This window comes from Oncorhynchus kisutch, unplaced genomic scaffold, assembly GCF_002021735.2.
Source record: "Oncorhynchus kisutch isolate 150728-3 unplaced genomic scaffold, Okis_V2 scaffold1075, whole genome shotgun sequence".
Lineage (NCBI taxonomy): Eukaryota > Metazoa > Chordata > Actinopteri > Salmoniformes > Salmonidae > Oncorhynchus > Oncorhynchus kisutch.
The window spans coordinates 117,172-129,326 of record NW_022263020.1 but is presented as its reverse complement, the minus strand read 5'-3'; the positions used below and the strand labels follow the sequence as shown (position 1 = coordinate 129,326).

General features: G+C 44.4%; 1 protein-coding gene across 4 annotated transcripts; it reads right to left on the bottom strand.

The window, feature by feature from the left end:
• Window positions 1-593: 593 nt before the first annotated feature.
• On the bottom strand, window positions 594-10,966 carry LOC109883320 (ras-related protein Rab-26-like). 4 transcript variants are annotated; one of them, XM_031817569.1, is made up of 3 exons: window positions 9,855-10,947; window positions 4,484-4,594; window positions 594-1,905 (listed from the first exon to the last, which is right to left on the bottom strand). In XM_031817569.1, the coding sequence occupies exons 1-3, from the start codon at window positions 10,047-10,049 to the stop codon at window positions 1,891-1,893; spliced, it is 321 nt and encodes a 106-aa protein (XP_031673429.1). In that variant the 5' UTR covers window positions 10,050-10,947; the 3' UTR covers window positions 594-1,890. The 4 variants fall into 4 exon arrangements, with proteins under 4 accessions (XP_031673429.1, XP_031673427.1, XP_031673428.1 ...); XM_031817568.1 differs by lacking the exon at window positions 594-1,905 and adding an exon at window positions 2,957-3,591 and having other exon boundaries at window positions 9,855-10,966; XM_020475342.2 differs by lacking the exon at window positions 594-1,905 and adding an exon at window positions 3,452-4,331 and having other exon boundaries at window positions 9,855-10,946.
• Between the last annotated feature and the right edge of the window lie 1,189 nt (window positions 10,967-12,155).

The following is a 12,155-nucleotide window of genomic DNA, read 5'->3' as shown; positions in this document are numbered from 1 at the left end:
ATTATATAAGAAATTAATGAATAAAATAAATAAAAACACAATTAATTGCATCAATCAGTATCCCTCTCTTATGTAACCAAACCCCTCCTGGGAGCGTATGCCTGGGAGCGTCCTAAACCAATAGAAAAATAGGAGCTGAAACAAGCTTACATAACCACAACAAAAATCTACCAACATTTAAATGCATGTTGGACATTAATCAACATTCTGCTCTTAAAGAGGCAGAACACAGAGTATACCAAACATTAGGAACACCTTCCTAATATTGAGTTGCACCATCCTGGACATGAACCCAGCCCTGACACTGGAGAGGCAACAGTTACATAATGGAGGGACATGGGAGAGTCAGGGAGGTAGGAAAGACAAAAGGGAAATATAGAATGGAGAGAGGGTGATACAGAGAGAGAGAGAGAGAGTTGTTGATACCCACATAGCTGAACAACTAGTTCAATATACATCTGCGTGATCAACCAAAACCCCCAGTGTCTACAGCTACACCTTGATGAGACATGTTATCCCTGTCCAGAAACAACCCGAGCTATGAGAAAGAACATAGTTCCACCCAATGAACAAATGAAGTCAGGAGACAGTACAGGAGTTGAATAATAACAACATTTATTATTCATAATAATGGAAAAACAATTGATTGGTGTCAGTTCCACCACCTATAAAACATCCCACCTCAGTCACCCTATACAACATGCTTACATTTACCTTTCAAGTGTTTTGACAATTGGTGGGCAATCTTACCCTGCAGGGTCCAGTGTGGGTCCAGACCATGAAGCGTATCCATCACCAATCATCTAATTGCTTACAACTATTTGCTGCTCTCAGATTCACCAACATGTAAGATACGGTTTAGGCCAATAGAGTCAATGATCAACTCAGGCTTTTCTTGTTTAAAGCAGCAGCAGCAGCAGAGTATAGTCCCTCCTATTAGAAGCATTGAAGCAGCCCACCTAATGGGTTCAGCTGAAAACATAAGGCCATTACTCTGCAGGAAGTTGTCAGGGTTCAAGTTTTGTGTCAAGTCGAAGGCAACAAAGGAGGTAAAGATCAGCTGGGTTAAACCAGCCATGATGAACAATAGTCCAATAAAGTTAATCACTTCGGCTTCAGACGGATTCCTCTTGTTGCAGTTAGTGCATCTGTAGAGGAAGAATATCAGCCCTAAAAATAATATCAGCCCGAGCATAAAGGAGAAGAAGGATAAAATCAGTTTCATTCTGTACTGCAGAAGGTCTAACATTCCTAAAGCACATGCCCAGGTCACCATGGAGATTATCCATCCTATGACCCCCGTGGTGATGGCCGCGACCTCTGTTCCACTTGTATACAGAGTTCTGCTAAGTATGGCCCCTCCAATCAGGAGAAAGGCTGCAGCCCCCCAGCCGAAGTAGAGCGCTCCCCCCAGTTCCCTCTTCTCTCCAGTCAACTCATTGGAGGAGTCGATGAGGATTGTCCTGGCCTTCCAGGAGACAGGAATGAGGATGAGAAATCCGGCCAGGATGAAGAATATTCCTGTTAGAATGATCAACTTAATGTAGTTGGTGGTCTTGTGCCCGACCATGGAGACCATGACTCCCAGAAACCCCAGGATAATAGCCATGATGGTCATGGCTCTGGTGGCCTGCAGGTTGGAGCTCCATGCGGAGCTTGGCATGGAGTCGTAGACCTCACACTGAATGTGGCTTGTGCTCCTTTTCACACAGCTCATCCACAGGCCGTCCCAGACCTCCTCCGTGGTGACAAAGTTAGCTACTGTGAAGGTTGTCTCCATCCAGGTGGGGAGTGCACACACTACAATGGTGGTGATTAATCCCATTACTCCCAGGACGATGCCCACAATCTCCATGCCCATCAACATACTGGGTCCCTGGGTACATTTCTCTACACCTGCCCGTCCTGGAGGAACAAGGATGTGACTCAACAAAGACATTTCAAAACAGCAGAGATGTTGAACTTCCAGAGATCCTGGAGCTATGACAACTGAAGTCTTTACAAAGTTCTAGAACAGCAGATTATTTCACTCTGAAGTTTGTTGCTGAGGTCTTCTGTAAGATAAGACAACTGAGCCACTCAGTAGGCCTCTATATAACCGCTCAATACTGTGATGTCGTCATGGAAACATAACCTATCACTACAGATTTGGGTCAGTATGTGGTTGAACTAGTGCAATGTACAGCTGTGTCTTCCTGGTCTATTTAAAAGTTACTGTTACATAGGAAAGTATTTCCACCAGTATGTTTTACCAAAATGTCAGATTAGTGTCTGTGTGTGTGCATGTTTGTTTGTCTGTCTGTGTGTGTGCATGTATGTTTGTCTGTCTGTGTGTGTGCATGCATGTTTGTCTGTCTGTGTGTGTGCATGCATGTTTGTCTGCGTGTGTATGTGTCTGTGAGGTGTTATGATACATATCCCTCCCTGAAAAAGCTCTGATACACAATGCAAATTGCTACGAACGCCATTGAACTGTGAGATGAAGAAAGCATCAGATGTCCATTTCACCAGGTCTCTGGGAGCTCAACTGAAAACATTTCAATAGCAGAAGTCTAAAGTCATCTACGCCCACAAACACACACTATGGGACCAGACACACACCTCCCATTCAGAGCCGCTGTCCATGACCTGCTGACGGGAGGCTGAGAAATCATTTACGGGGTCTGTCATGATCCAGGCACTCCAGAGGCCAGAGCAATCAAGCACAGAGCAATCTCCTGGTCTGTGTCCTACATGGAGCACTACCCTACATGGAGCACTACCCTACATGGAGCACTACCTTTAACCAGAGCCCTATGGGCAAAAGCAGTGTACTGTATAGGGAATAGAGTGGCATTTGGGATGCAGACCAGCCCTTTCAGCCACCCCCCCCGTGGACAGCCTTCTGCCACAGCAGACTCTCTCATCATTTACTGATGAGGATAGATTTTATACCCTTCTCTCTCTCCTGCATAAACACACATACTTAGACTGTAGACACACATCCATCCCATACTTAAAGACAAGAGGCTGACACATAAGTTGTGATTGTTTTTAGCAAGTCCTGCAACGCATTATGATAGTATATGGAGAAGGCACTAACATGGCCAGAGGGAGTGGTTTCTACAGCATGAAATTACATATAGAATACCACTAGTGGTGCAAAAATGGTGTGGCCCAGTAGAGATATGAATGTTCTATGCCTGCTATATCTAGGTTCATCCAGTATGAGAATCAACAAAAGCCACAACTGTGACCATTTTATGAGAAATAGTGAAACATAGAAATATAATTACTTGAATATCAGTTATATTCATTTAATTTCCTTGGTGTGAATCATAAAGGTTTTACACGCTGGATGAATCTAGTTGATGATCCCTGCTGTAGAGGAACTGTTGTACTGTAACAAGAGGCCATGCAGAGGGGAGCCAAGGAGAACCTTGAGGGTAATAATGACAAAGGATTTGAAATATAATGGCAATGACATATTTGATTTAATAGGATTGAATGGGAAGGTTTTATGGTGTGAATCACAAAGCATTTACAAGCTGGATGAGATCCAGTAGAGGAACGGTTTACCAAGAGGCCATGCAGAGGAGAGCCAGGGAGAACCTTGAGGGTGAAAACGTAATCACAAGGGTCTCACAGCGCAGCAACACAATTAAATAACCAATCAATATGACGTGAGCAGACCAGGCAGTAAGCCTTTATTTTAGGAGTTCAGAGCCGCTGTGGCTAGTCAGATAATGCTACAGCATGTAGCACTCTAAAGGAAAGGCTTTAAGGGCTATAGCTTGCACTAGCCTGGAGTCTATAGGGTCCGCAGTTAAACGTACTGAAAAGAGATGAACAAAAGCAGTGCAGTAGCATTATTTCAAGAAGCAATACAGAAATACAATAAAGGAGAAACCAACCAGGAACAACACACATGTGCACGCACACATACACGCCAACAGATACACACCACAGGAGGTTGGTGGCACCTTAATTGGGGAGGACGGGCTCGTGGTAATGGCTGGAACAGTAGGTGGAATGGTATCAAATACTTCAAACATATCGCTTCATTCCAGCCATTATTATCAGCCGTCCTCCCCACAGCAGCCTCCACTGACAAACACACACAAACAACCCCCCCTCCCCCCAGACTCATTGGAAATTAAATTCCAGAACCCAGACTCATTCCTAGATGTATTTCTCTCTGCCCAGGGGGGGCCGTGGATTTGGCACAAGAGAGGAGATGCCAATCAGCAGGGGACGGTTCCTAAATGAAAGCATGTCAAACTAATTTAAGAATCGATAGGTCTTCCAGAGAGAGACTGGTATCCACAGAGGAAACACTTCCAGCCGCAGGGCTTAAAGACACAGGAAAAGGAAAAAATCTATTAAAAGGTTCAGCCAGGAATGGACCCATTTTATATACAAATATGAGGTATGAAGGACATTGATTGAATGTTACCCTTTTTATAGAAACGTGTGTGTCCATGTATTATCCATCCCCACTCACCCTGAAGTCGATGCCCACAGTAGAGATGAAGCTTCCTGCCAGGAAGGCTCCGTCTTTGAAGCGCACCAGCAGACAGGTCTTCCCCACCCCGGAGTCTCCCACCAGCATCACCTACAGCACAGCAAGAGGGACAAACTGAATGAAAGGGGTTTTAACACACATCCCACAAAGGAAGGTAAACAGTAAGTGAACATTCCCTTTGTCTCAATGTAACAAGGACAAACTGAACATCACAGGTTCCAGCACACTTCCCCATAGAGACAAAACAGTTCAATAGTCTTTCAGCACAACCACCAATCTCCTCCCTCATAACGTCCCTGGTCACAACATATTGGTGTGTTCCAGCCGCGTTGTTCCAGCCGCGTTGTTCCAGCAGCGTTGTTCCAGCAGAGTTTTTACAGACGCGTTCTTCCAGCCGTGTTGTCCCAGCCGCGTTGTTCCAGCCGAGTTTTTACAGGTGCGTTGTTCCAGCCGAGTTTTTACAGATGCGTTGTTCCAGCCGAGTTTTTACAGATGCGTTGTTCCAGCCGAGTTTTTACAGATGCGTTGTTCCAGCCGAGTTTTTACAGACGCGTTGTTCCAGCCGAGTTTTTACAGACGCGTTGTTCCCGCCGAGTTGTTCCAGCTGAGTTTTTACAGACGCGTTGTTCCAGCCGCATTGTTCCAGACGAGTTGTTCCAGCTGAGTTTTTACAGACGTGTTGTTCCAGCCGCATTGTTCCAGCCGCGTTGTTCCAGCCGAGTTGTTCCAGCCGCATTGTTCCAGACGAGTTGTTCCAGCTGAGTTTTTACAGACGTGTTGTTCCAGCCGCATTGTTCCAGCCGCGTTGTTCCAGCCGAGTTGTTCCAGACGCATTGTTCCAGACGCGTTGTTCCAGCCGCGTTGTTCCAGCCGCGTTGTTCCAGCCGCGTTGTTCCAGCCGCGTTGTTCCAGCCGCGTTGTTCCAGCCGCGTTGTTCCAGCCGCGTTGTTCCAGCCGAGTTGTTCCAGCCGAGTTGTTCCAGCCGAGTTGTTCCAGCCGAGTTGTTCCAGCCGAGTTGTTCCAGCCATACTCCAGGTTAAGAATCACTATGTTCACTACAGGAGATATCAGACCTCTAGCCAACCATTATAACGCCATTCACTTATGTGACTTTGGGTCAGTCTCTTAACATCAGGAACACAAGTGGCCATAAGGAAGTCACCTAGACATTATTGCACATCTGGTCATTTGTTTTGTTCAGCATTATGATCAGATTCCCATTAAACCTTATGATAAATGGATTAAAGCGGTCTCGACATGTTGGTGTTTGGCCAGTAGAGATGAGTGTGACTGGGCATCTGGAAATTAGGTTCTGCTCTTAATTTTGGTCAGATAGCAATACTGAATTATGTGCCTGTGCGTGTGCGTGAGTGAGTGTCCTGCTGCACACATTCACCTCTTTCTGGGGCCTAATGACATTATAGAGTTGATGTGTTTAGTGTAATCAGTAGAGATGCAGTAGAGATCAGGTCAGGTCAGGTTGATAAAATCTCAGTGGAATCTTCATTCCTCTAATCTTTTCTCCTGTTCCCACATCTCTCTTATCCTTATCTACCCCTCTTCTCTCTTCCCCTCTCATCTCGTCCTCTGTTCTTTCATCCTCTCCTGTCTTTTACTCTGTCTCCCTCTTAAAACAGCAGTATTTTAAACAGAACCAGGCATAGTGAATAGAGCAGGAAGTGAAGTACCCTGTTTTTCCTCTGTTAATCATCTCCCAGACTATGCGCTGCTCTACAGAGTGTACGGTGAGTGACATATGGCAGCTGCCTCAGCACAGATCAGCTGTAATAAACCAGGCTCTCGCAGGCCGCCAGCCCCCGCACACAGCGGATCCAGTGGCGCACCGCAAATCAAACCCTTTTGTAGGGTGCAGGCTACATCTCATTCCTGGCCCAGTAAACTGACTGGAAAACGCTGTGGTTTCGCTCTCAGTGTCTATGAGCAGAGTTTCCCCTCAGCACACAGCAAACTCAACTTCTCTCTGATGTTTGAGTCAGTGACTCGACGGAAGAACATTGGTGTTAGGAGTTTTTTTCCCCACACTGGTTTTAGCCTTTGTTTCAACTGATATTTCACTCAAAAACTAGTTGAAGTGAAGTGATCCTTTAAGGCTCTTGTTTTTGGACTTGAATGATGAAATTAACAGCCTCCAGTTGGCATAATGCTTGTGAGTCAACTGAGGGGAGTAATGTATGAAATGCTACAAATGAGCTCCACTGTGCGAGTATTTCTGGGTAATAGTCTCAAGGGTGCCCAATTGAATGACATTTTGTAAATCTGCAACTCTCTCCAGGGGTTGGGTTGTTGCTCTAGGCCTATCCTTTTCAAGAGCTGCCACATTTCTAACTGACTAAAACAAAGAAGGGTTGTGTGGTTGCGAGGCCAGTTGGACATTCCTGCAGCATGCTCCCTCAAAACTGAACAAAAATATTAAAACGCAACAATTTCAATGATTTTAATGAGTTACAGTTCATATAAGGAAATCAGTCAATTGAAATACATTCATTAGGCCCTAATCGCATGGGGTCACAGTGTCTCCTGACCCCTCCTGTCTCAGCCTCCAGTATTTATGCTGCAACAGTTTATGTGTCGGGGGGCTAGGGTCAGTTTGTTATATCTGGAGTACTTCTCCTGTCTTATCCGGTGTCCTGTGTGAATTTAAGTATGCTCTCTCTAATTCTCTCCTTCTCGCTTTCTTTCTTTCTCTCGGAGGACCTGAGCCCTAGGACCATGCCTCGGGACTACCTGGCATGATGACTCCTTGCTGTCCCCAGTCCACCTGGCCATGCTGCTGCTCCAGTTTCAACTGTTCTGCCTCTGGCTATGGAATCCTGACCTGTTTACCGGACGTAAACTTTTAAAAAATGTACTCCTGAGGTGCTGACTTGCTGCACCCTCGACAACTACTGTGATTATTATTATTTGACCATGCTGGTCATTTATGAACATTTGAACATCTTGGCCATGTTCTGTCATAATCTCCACCCGGCACAGCCAGAAGAGGACTGGCCACCCCTCATAGCCTGGTTCCTCTCTAGGTTTGTTCCTAGGTTTTGGCCTTTCTAGGGAGTTTTTCCTAGCCATCGTGCTTCTACACCTGCATTGCTTGCTGTTTGGGGTGTTAGGCTGGGTTTCTGTACAGCACTTTGAGATATCGGCTTATGTACGAAGGGCTATATGAATAAATGTGATTTTATCTATGGATTCCACATGACTGGGAATACAGATATGCATCTGTTGGTCACAGATACCTTCAAAATAAGGTAGGGGCATGGCTCAGAAAACCAGTCAGTATCTGGTGTGACCATTTGCCTCGTGCAGCACAACACATCTCCTTTGCATAGAGTTGATCAGGCTGTTGATTGTGGAATGTTGTTTCACTCCTCTTCAATGGCTGTGCGAAATTGCTGGATATTGGGAGGAACTGAAACACGCTGTCGTACACATCAATCCAGAGCATCCCAAACATGCTCAATGGGTGACATGTCTGATGAGTATGCAGGCCATGGAAGAACTGGGACAGTTTCAGTCTTCCAGGAATTGTGTTCAGATTCATTTGACATGGGGCCATCCATTATCAAGCTGAAACATGAGGTGATGGCGGCAGATGACTGGTACAACAATGGGCCTCAGGATCATCACTGTATCTCTGTGTGTTTAAATTGCCATGGATAAAATGCAATTGTTCTTGTAGTCTGTAGTTTATGCCTGCCCATACCATAACCCCACCGCCACCATGGGACACTGTTCACAAAGTTAACCTAATATTGCCCCCAGCACAAGGTGCACCTGTGTAATGAACATGCTGTTTAATCAGTTTATTGATATGCCACAACAGTCAGGCGGACGGATTATCTTGGCAAAGGCGAAATGCTCACTAACAGGGATCTTTCATTTCAGCTCATGAAACATGAGACCAACACTTTACATGTTGCATTTATATTTTGGTTCAATATATCCTCACTCTTAATGGAGCAACAGGAGTATATCAGAGAAATAGACTACCATTCAGACAGCCTAAATAACAGTGACTCATCAACAGGATGGGGATTGGTAATAAACCATGTTGGCTCTTCCTAATAATCACTGCTTCCCTTTGTTTAATCAGTTGGCTCTTCCTAATAATCAGTCACTTCAAAGACAGACGGGCACATCACCAGAAGGACAGCCAGAGGGAAGAAAGTTTGGCAACACATTTAGGCTTGACACAAAGGGGAAGAGAGAGAGAGAGGGAAATGGCAAGAGAGGAGAGGAAAAGGATAAGAAAGGAGAAAAGAGAGAGAGATGGGGTAAGGAAGAGAGAACTTTGAAGCAGTGGCAGGATGAATTGACAGCCATCACAACCTGTTGATTAGCCTTAAGACGACAGGGCTTCACTAGTACACAGAAAACTGCCAAATAGAGAATACATTATGAGATGTGTTGGCTCTTGGTCCCATATGTGACCTTCAATGGTTGCTGAGGTGCTATTGATTGTCTTTAGTGACACAGCTGTGGCAGAGGCAATAGCTCAGTTTGATGGATGAGTGTTTTGTGGTCTTGTAAAACACCCCAGGTTTGACAAGGTGAACACAAAAGGTCACTGTGGTGATTAAAGTTATACACAACATAATGTTTACATCCCATTAGTCCTTCCAAACATGTAGGATAACCTAGGTCTTGGCCTACTTGCTTGATGCACATTCACACATTACATTTATTATCTGTAGCCCATCAACCTGCCATGTGTAGCCCAACAACCTGCCATGTTTAGCCCATCAACCTGCCATGTGTAGCCCATCAACCTGCCATGTGTAGCCCATCAACCTGCCATGTGTAGCCCATCAACCTGCCATGTGTAGCCCATCAACCTGTCATGTGTAGCCCATCAACCTGCCATGTGTAGCCCATCAACCTGTCATGTGTAGCCCATCAACCTGTCATGTGTAGCCCATCAACCTGTCATGTGTAGCCCATCAACCTGTCATGTGTAGCCCATCAACCTGCCATGTGTAGCCCATCAACCTGCCATGTGTAGCCCATCAACCTGCCATGTGTAGCCCATCAACCTGTCATGTGTAGCCCATCAACCTGCCATGTGTAGCCCATCAACCTGTCATGTGTAGCCCATCAACCTGCCATGTGTAGCCCATCAACCTGCCATGTGTAGCCCAACAACACATACATACATACACATACATATATATATATATATATATACACATATATATATATATATATATATATATATATGTTGTTGAATAATAATAGCCTAACAAACTAGCAATTTACTGAGATAAAATAATAAAGTGACCTAATGTTATTGTTTACAAATAATGGCTATCATAGCATAATGCTCAGGTGCATTTACCTTGAATGCGATGTCATAAAACTCGCTGCTGTTGCTGAGTGAGGGTCTGCTCGGATGAACCATACCGTTCGCCTGCACCACGCTCCCCGTCCCTGCGGTGCTCTTCCCAGTTTCCCCCTTCTGGTTTCCGGTGGGGATGCCTGTCGTCGGGCTGCTGTTGGCGTTTTTGCCCTTACCCGCCTTTTTGCGGGACATTGTTTTCACTCCAAACAGTTTATAGTTTTTGAGAAAGTGTGACGTCTGAGAGAGTGGCGCGAAATATTTGAGCGCTCGCGGACGATAAACAAGATTAATTATTGGTTTTTGTTTTAGAAGTTGTGCAGTGGGACTGAAATAAAAAACATCTTCTCCGGTTTCACCTGCACGTTGAAATCATGGCTAGCGACACTTTTCTCATGTCACAATGAACGGTTCGAATTGCGTCTTCTCTCTGTAGAGCAGAAACCACACTGCTAGGCTACCTCCCGAAACACAGGTGAACTGCGCTCTTGTCCTTGTTCCGGCCCCTCCTGCTTTTGCATTGCCAATGGTGAGACTGGGATTTCAGAAGCCTTTTTTTCCAATAGCCACAGGCAGCCGGCGTCTCAAGCAACGCACTAACAAACCCCACCTTTTGAGCGTGTGCGGTGAGCGAGAAGATAAGCGAAGTTTCGAGCGCTGCTGGACAACATTTCGCGGGTTGCTTGTAGGAATTCTGAAACACTTTCAAAGGAACACTGTATTTTAACAGCCATTCAGCACCATGGAAAGCGCCCGCTGCCCTTTCAAATAAATCCACCGGCTTTCTGGAAAGTGGAGCAAATACTGAGCTGTTTAGGCTAAAACAGTATCCGTTTCTGAAAACAAACAATTATTATTAATTATCTTTCAAACTCATAGTTTTTCCTGGTATGCGCCGTTAAGTGGCCAATTGTTGTTATGAGTCAGTAAAGTAGACCTACCAGTACTTGGGGTGACAAGAGTAATAATTTTAAAATGTTCATCAAGAATCAATCAGTTAACTATGCACACATGCCCTTATGCCAGTGAGTGAACAATCATTATTGTTCTTGTTGTTCTGGGCTATCGAGGCGCGTTACCACAGCCACAAAGTCAAATTGGCTATAGGCCTATCGTAAAAATGGTATTTTGGTATTTTTGGTCTTAATTAAAGGTTCGGGTTAGGTTTAAAATCAGATTTTAAGAAGATACATTTAGAAATAGGCGAGGTAGGGCCATAATTATGACTTCATGGCTGTGGTAACTACCAGCTGGCTGTAGCCTACATTTCTTGAATGGAAAGGAACTTGCTTTAACACTGCACATGCGCAGCACGGTGATCTAATCTCGAAGTGATTCAAAGTTCATTAGTCTATGGCTATTCAACATGAATGCATATGTAAATTCACAAGTCAAAGTGGTACCCATTTGCTGTGTTTCCTATGTTAATAACCAACACAACTTTTTGAATAAGCAGACACACATTTCGCAAGTATTTTCTTTACTCAAAAACCAAGATAACGTAATCCACAGACCTAAATTCATCCCGAACAGGAGAATTTAATTAGTGCTCAACGTTTACCTGCACACCAGCCATGCTATTTCAACATCAACTGTGTTCAGACTGTATCCTAGATTACCACGCAGAGCCATGGATCTGTTAACCACGTTATATCTGCATGATAACTTAATACAGTTGGAACAATGAAGACTGCACCTGATAAACTATGATTGTATTGTTGATTGGTCATTAGAATCAGTCTATTGAAGTTTTACAGTGATTTGAATGTGATTTTAGTAAAGCGCCACCAGAGGGAGCTACAGGCCAGACATTACATTTGGAATTGGAAAGGCAAAAGAAAGAGCGTTCAATTAGCATGTTCATGTTCATGTTCACTTTATTTTAATTTCACATTAATATGTTTAGTATTTTTGTTGATGTTGCTCCAGGCATCACACTGTTAAAACAATGGGAAAGCTAACGGCATATCACAGACAAATGAACAGGCCCATCTACTGGAGATGCTTACTGGACAACTTTTATTTGTATTGCTTTTAAATCTTATTAACACTTTGTTCTAGCTAGCTATTTGTGTAGGTAGCTATCAAGTAAACACAATGTTTACAATCCATGCAGGTGATTGAGGGCTTTGTTTTACCTCCGTTACTTTGTTTTTCTATGTTTTCTTTGAATTACTTAGCTCAGTTCAAAAAGGTGATCTGTCTGTCTCCACACACACACACACACAGACAGGCAGACAGGCAGACAGACAGACAGACAGACAGACAGACAGACAGGCAGACAGACAGGAAAGCAGACAG